The sequence below is a fragment of the Setaria viridis genome, chromosome 9, assembly GCF_005286985.2.
Source record: "Setaria viridis chromosome 9, Setaria_viridis_v4.0, whole genome shotgun sequence".
Classification (NCBI taxonomy): Eukaryota; Viridiplantae; Streptophyta; class Magnoliopsida; order Poales; family Poaceae; genus Setaria; species Setaria viridis.
In genome coordinates this window covers 19,228,925-19,236,550 of record NC_048271.2, presented here as the reverse complement: position 1 = coordinate 19,236,550, position 7,626 = coordinate 19,228,925, and the positions used below count along the sequence as shown (strand labels likewise).

General features: G+C 46.4%; 1 protein-coding gene across 1 annotated transcript; it reads left to right on the top strand.

Moving 5' to 3' along the window:
• The first annotated feature begins 572 nt into the window (after positions 1 to 572).
• LOC117837901 (BTB/POZ and MATH domain-containing protein 2) lies at positions 573 to 2,549 on the top strand. Its single transcript, XM_034717712.2, has one exon. The coding sequence runs from the start codon at positions 1,220 to 1,222 to the stop codon at positions 2,324 to 2,326; it is 1,107 nt and encodes a 368-aa protein (XP_034573603.1). The 5' UTR covers positions 573 to 1,219; the 3' UTR covers positions 2,327 to 2,549.
• Positions 2,550 to 7,626: the final 5,077 nt, after the last annotated feature.

The window sequence follows — 7,626 nt, the reverse complement described above, 5'->3', positions numbered from 1 at the left end:
CAGCTGTGCTTCTTGTTTTTTAGGCATGGCATAGTTTCCTATAATACTCGTTATTATGATGACGTGAGGGCATAATCTAGTTTCAACTTCTTGTGCCATAAATGGGCGTTTTGGTTAGGCTGCTTATTTGAAACAAGCTTTGTAGAGTGATTCAAAAGAAAATTATTGAGCATCCAACTCATGCTATGTTCAAATTGTGTACTTATTTATTTAGCCTACTCAAAGGCTTTATGCTCAGGGGGTGTTTGGATACGAGATGCTAAACTTTAACAGTGTCACATCGGATGTTCGGATGCTAATTAGGAGAACTAAACATGAGCTAATTATAAAATAATTGCAGAACCCTGTGCTAATTCACAAGACGAATCTATTAAACCTAATTAATCCATCATTAACAATGGTTACTGTAGCACCACATTGTCAAATCATGAATTAATTAGGTTTAATAGATTCGTCTCGTGAATTATACTCTATCTGTGCAATTAGTTTTATAATTAGCTTATATTTAATACTCCTAATTAGCATCAAACATATAATACGACGGGTGTTAAACTTGAAGAGCTATAGCCAAACAGCCCCTCAGTCCTACATGACGGGGTCCTATCCTATCTAATTAGTGGAAGTCAGATAAGAACCATGGTTTAGGCCCACAGCCTAGTAGGGCCCATCCGCACCACCTCCTTCTTCCCCAACGCTCATCCACCCTTGCCACTGCCTCCGCCAGCATGGTCGACAGCTGCCAGGCCGCCCGCCCTTCCATCCCGCACTTTCCTAATTCGGGGCACTTCCTCCACCACCCATGGCTGGTGGCGACCTCGTCGTCGAGCCGCTCCTGCCCACCCCCACCCCTCCGACCTCGGCTTCTCGCTAGTGTGAGGACACGTCAGCGAATGGCAGCAGCACTAAGGTTTGGAGGCGGCGGCGCAAGAAGAAGGCACTATTCAGGATTGGACGGACGATATCAGCCGCACGAATCTGAAGCTTCAGAAGTTCATAAACTACTCACGTGACCGGGCGCTCTGTCAGACTGTTTGGGCTGGCGGAATGGCCTAGATTGGGGCAGCCCGGCCCATCTGTGCCTTCGCAACGGTGGTGGATCAGGTACGCGGCCCGTCTCAAAGACCCATTTCTTCGCCGTAGAAAGCCCTTCGTGTCCCCAACACAAAACCAGCCCAAGCGGCAAAACCCTCGCCGGCCGCCGTTCCGCATCCCCGCCGCCATGCCAGCGCCGGGATCTGCCGTGCTCGGTGGTAACGAGCACCGCTCCGCCTCGGCCATCGTCGGGGGCACGGTCACGGGTCACCACCTTCTCCACATCGACGGCTACTCGTGCACCAAGGATAAGCTCCCCACCGGCAGATCCATCCAGTCTCGCCCTTTCAGTGCGGCGGGTCACCGCTGGTGCATCCACTACTTCCCCAACGGCCAGTCCTCCAAGGACGCCGATTTCATATCCGTCTTCCTCCACCTCGACGAGAGTCCCGGAGGGCCCGTGATGGCGCGAGCCAGGTTCGATTTGCTCGATCGAGCAGGGAAACCGGTGCCATTGAACAACTCCACGTGGCTGAAAGAGTTTTCCTTTTCCCCCGACGGCACAGGGTACGGCTTCCCGGATTTGGTTAGGAGGGAGTTCTTGGAGAAGTCGGAGCACCTCTTCAACGACTGCTTCACGATCAGCTGCGGCATCATTATTTCCGACGAGCTCCGCACGGAGGATAGGATTGCCGCATCACCGCTTGTTTCGCTCGCTGTGCCACCATCTGACCTGGATCAGCATCTGAACAATCTCCTCGTGGGCAAAGAGGGCGCCGACGTCACATTCCAAGTCGCCGGCGAGGCATTCAGCGCGCACAGGTTTCTCCTCGCGGCCCGGTCGCGGGTCTTCAAGGCAGAGCTGTGCGGTGCAATGAAAGAGAGCACTGCCACAGGGGGTTGCATCATCCAGATTGATGATATGTTACCTCAGGTGTTCAAGGCCTTGCTCCATTTCATCTACACCGACTCGCTGCCGCAGATGGAGGAACAAGAGGAGTCCGTCATGGCTCAGCACCTGCTGGAAGCGGCGGACAGGTATGACATGCAGAGGCTCAAACTGATTTGTGAGGATAAGTTGTGCAGGCACCTAGACGTGAGCTCGGCCGCGACCACGTTAGTGTTGGCTGAACAGCACAACTGCCGTGGTCTCAAGGATGCTTGCATTGAGTTCCTTCTATCTCATCATGTGCTGGAGGAGGTCATGGCAACAGATGGATTTGAGCATCTGACTAAAAGCTGCCCTGCTCTTGTGAAGGAGATAATATCCAAGCTTGCTTCCCGGTGCCGTTGATACTGGGAAGCAAATTCTGGTAACGAGCTTGGCGTTGCAGTAATGACAACTGCAACCATACTGAATGGAAAAATTAGTGGCCTTGCTATCAATTAGTAGTTCTAGTACTTATCTGCACTGTGGTCCTAAAAAATATGCAATGTACCTATGCACTCTGGTTCTAGTACTATGATACAAGAAAAATCTTTGTGGATGCCATGAGAAAAATTAAGTTTGCTTACAAGTTCTTTATAGCCTTTACATATTTATCTTGATGCTTGTAAGCATTTTTATTTTTCAGATTGCACTGGCACTAGCTTTATTTTTAGCTGCTTGGATAGTTGGATGCATCTTTATTTTGTACTATACAGTACAAAGCTTTATGCTGGTTCAGTAAGCTTGGGGCACAATTGAAGACAGCGGTGATATCTACTGACGAAAATATCTGGAAGTTTTCCACCCTTTGCATCTAGAAGTGATAATTATGCAGTAGTTAATTTGAATGAAATTTCTCAACAACTCAGTTTCCATGAACTTAATAATTGTGTATTCATTTTCATGTTATTTTCTTGAGTTGAGACTTGAGACAGCGTTCTGTATGGACATATGTAGTATATTGTCAAAAGATATTTAGATGAGCCAAAATTAGAAGACCAGGATTTAACTGTGCTAGGAAGATATGAATCTAATTTTCCTCTATATATCTTTTTTTCTTGAATACAATTTTCCATTTTTTCCTTGTTTTGGTCTCTCTTCAACACCATGCGTTGCATTGCTTTGTACTTCCTTGTCACAAGAAGACCTGTTAATTTTCTTTCCTCTCCTTCCCAAAAAAAATTAAGTACACAGTGTAGCTCAAATCATTCACAAAGATTGATATGAATGTAAAGATAATATGTGTCATATTTTGCTGTTGTGATCACTGTTTGATTTTCAAATACCATTTTTGTTGTCATCATCACTGCTTCGTTTCCGAACAATGTACAAGAAATGCCAATCAATTGTATCCAACAATATCACAATGATCACTATGCTGATTCTTTTTCTCGTTGATCAAAGACGTATGATCGGATAAACCGTATGCTTTTTGTATCAGATTGCATAACTTCGACACTGCATGAAGATCTTCCTGTAAACTCATATGGTGCTTTGACCAGGACTGCCAATTTCCAGGTGTTCATCACTTGTCTACAGAAGCAACTTCTCTGTGGATTTTTCTTTTGTGTTTGCTTGCCATGTGATGTTCTGTAATTTAATTTGCTGCTTCTTTTACCGTGTCCTGAATAATTGAGGACCACGCCGCAAGGGCATCAAGTCTCGCCCTTTCGGTGTTGGAGGTCGTTCCTGGCGCCTCTGGTACGGTACTACCCGAACGGCGAGCGCTCCAGTATGCTGATCACAGATCCATGTCCCTCTTCCTTGAAGAGAGTGCAACCAGCCCTGTCAAGGTGCGAGCTAAGTTCAGTTTGCTCGATCCGGCAGGGAAACCGTTGCCGTCTCACACCAGAAACACGTACCTACATGGGTACCCCGTCGGCTCAGCATTTGTTGGAAGCAGCGGACAGGTATGACACGCCGAGGCTCAAGCTGATTTGCGAGGAAAAGTTGTGCAATCTCCTTGAAGTGATGGTTCTATACAGCAGAGTTCGTGTCCTGATGTATCACTATTCTCTCGAGCTAATTGCTGCGTAGCAGGTCGTTGCTTTCGTATCTCCATAGTTTCCAAGAATCTATTGCTACGCATTATTTAATTGCCAACTAAAGGCATTCTTGTCCCATAGTTCTACAGGAAAACTTTGCTGAATACTACCACCAAGCCATGATACGCTTTTCCATATTTACAATACCATTTTATTGCCATCTGCCTGATCTGGTTATATGTGTTTATCTCACAGCACATTTTAGTTTCAAACTGAGTAACATATATACAGGAAATGTAACCTTTGATTGAACAACATTTCATTTGCTACCATCTGAAACTTTTACCGGTAATACTAATAGTGGCCTAATCTCATGTATTTATCAAATTTATAACAAATTGTATACCAGTTCCACTACATTTGATATGGTTTGGAGGCTGGTTTTGAGTAGCGAAGCATAGTTTTGTTCTGGAGGAGGACGAACCAAAGGTTTGTCGTGGGATAAGTATATTGCTGGTTTGGAATGGATAATCTGGATATTTTCGGAGGAATTATACTGACCAAAATTGTTGTTGCAAACATAACTAAACCATTGTATTTTTTCACCATAGCAATTGTTAAACTGAAGTATAACATTGATACCCCTGTCTGTTCACCTAAAACTGTTACGGGCCTGTTCGCTTCAGCTTATTCAGCCAGCTTATCAGCTACCGAACAGTGTTTTTCTCTCACAACAAATCAGCCGTTTCAGTTTTTCAGCCGGCTTATAAGTCCAGCTGAACAGGCTCGTTGTTTCTGATATTGTCGAGACATCTTTAATGAAAAATGGACAGTTTACTGGAATGCCAGTTGCTGCCTTGTCAGTTTGCATTATGTGCCGTACTCATAGTTCAGCTTCAGTATGTTAATGTGCAACCTGCACATTTTTTTAAAGATACACGGATAAACCCCCGATTTTGAATAAACTATAGTGTACTTTAGAAATACGAAGTCTTTAAAACGTTACATTACTTTCACGAGCTAAAGCAGAACAGCAGTAACCCGCCTTACAAAAGTACAGGTCAGGTGCAAACTCAAACGAAACGTCACCTAAAGTTTGCACCTTCAGCAAATGTAGAAACTACTTTGCTTCACCTAAAGACTAAAGCTAATTATCGTTATTTTGACGATGTTGGTAGTGTTCAGTCAGGACAGACTGAGCATAAGCAAATTTCAGAGGGCCAGGCACCAGCAGATTGACACAAGACAATCCTAGGTGTCCACCACTTGTCTGCAGCAACGACAACCATGTGTAATTTACTTGTCATGATGTTCTGTAATACTTGTTTACCTTGTCCTGAACAAATAAATGGAATAGTTAAACAAAACATAGGTAATATTTCATTGCAATTCCTAGAAAGAACTTGAAATGAAATTAATAATGTTTCAAGTCGACGCCGGCAGCACTCCTCCCTCTCTGCCGGCGCCCCCTTCCCCGGCCCTCAGGAATGGACGAGGCGGGCCTCCTCCTCTCCGCCGGCGGTAGCACCAAGCTTTACATTGCTGAGCTCGTTCGCAAGGCTAGCCACTACCTGGAGGCCAAGCTCATTGCACTCGTGCTCTTCTCGTAGAGGATTTGCTTGGATTCTTGGAGTTGTTTGGGTGCTAGCAGAGATACGTTGCGGGTGGATGCGGGAGTGCGATTCGCTGCCGGTGCGCACGCGAGATTCGCCGCAGGTGGGCGCGTGATTGGCCGGCAAGGCCCCGACCACCGACGAGGCTCCTATCGATCTGTGTACCGTCGGGAGGAAGAAGAAGATGCTGATGAGTGGGGTCCGTTCATCAGTGAGAGAGGGAGAGAGTTGAGTTGGGTGGACTGTGAATGATATGTGGGGTCCGCTCATAAGTGTTTTCAAAAAGCCACACCTGCTTCACCAAACGGCTTTCAGCTTTCCACAACCCACAATCTACAATAGCTTTTCCACATCCCATAGCTCATAGCTATTTTTTAAAAGCCATATCTCAACCAAATACACCCTTCGTGAAATAAAAACTGTAGACATCTCACGGGCAACTTCTTCGGCCGACCCACAAGGGCCCAGGCACCGCCTCTTCAACGTCGTTTCTCTCGCTTTCCCCATCCATCTGCTCGCCGCCAACCCAAAACCCTTGCCGCCTCGCTCAGCCGCCGCTCCACCTCTCGCATCCCAATCCCGCATCGCCACCACCATGTTGCCTCCCGGATCTGGTGCCGCTGATGTCGCCGATCCCGGCTCCGCCTTGGCCATCGTTGCGGGCACAGTCACCGGGCACCATGTCCTGCACATCGAAGCCTACTCGCGCACTAAGGAAGAGCTACCCAATGGCGAGGGCATCAAGTCTTGTCCTTTCAGGGTTGGAGGTCGCTCCTAGCAGCTCTGGTACTACCCTAATGGCGAGCGCCCCCTGTACACTGATTACATATCCATCTTCCTCTCCCCTTGAAGAGAGTGCTAAAGGGCCTGCCACCATCCACTACTAGAAATATGAGCATTCATCCTCTACCTTAGTACCGGTTGCTTTTTATCCGGTACTAATGTTAGCATTAGTACGGGGTCCAAAATTGGGGGGGGGGAGTCCTCGGAGGTCTTTTAGTACCGGGTCGTAACACCACCCGGTACTGAAAGGTACGACCCGGTACTAATGCTCCTAGAACTTTTAGTACTGGATAATAACACCATCCGGTACTAAAGGATCACTTTTAGTACCAGTACCGGGTTATAACACCACCCGGTACAAAATGATCACTTTTAGTACTGGGTGGTGGTAGGACCCAGTACTAAAGGTCTTTCCACGAGTTTACTTCAAAAATAAAGTATATCTACATTCATCACACGTGCTGTGTAGGTAGACTGGTAAGGAAGGATCACGCGAGGATGGAGGTCGTGGGTTCGAATCCTCACGGACTGCGCACGTGCATATTACGCGTGACTTGTGACACGCGCATATTTTTTTCTTTATTTTTTGGGAAAAAATGGATTAGTACTGGTTGGTCTCCCCAACTGGTACTAATACATACCCTTTAGTACCGGTTATTTGATCCGGTACTAAAGGACCCCCTTTAGCACCGATATAGAAGTACCGGTTGCACAACCGGTAGTAAAGGGGGGTTTAGAGCCAGTACTGAAGGCCAGTTCCTCAGCAATGATCTAGAAGTGAGCACTGCCGCAACCACACTTGTATTGGCGGAACAGCACGACTGCCAGGGACTGAAGGAGGCTTGCATTGAGTTCGTGACATCTCCTGATGCACCGGAGGCTGTCATGGTAACCGATGGCTTTGAGCATCTAACTAAAAGCTGCCCTGCTCTTGTGAAGGAGTTAATGTCCAACCTTGCTACCCGATTGTGCAAGAGAAGAAAGTTATGAGCATGAGCCTATGTTTTGGCAGTGACAATATTGGAATTACCCAGAAAAACGTTAGTGGATAAGCCTAAGCTATCAAGTACTACTTTAATTTGTTATATGTGTATAGTCTCGTCGTCAAAAGTATGCGATGTACCTCGGCTTGTTTTTAGTTCAGTGGACGTATACTTTGTGGGTAAATTCTAGCCATGATGTAAGGAACAATTATTCTAATGCCACATGCAGCTACTTTAGTTATAATCCTGCATGCCTAGTACTACCATCAAAGTTAACCAATTGTTCCTTCGTACGATGCTGG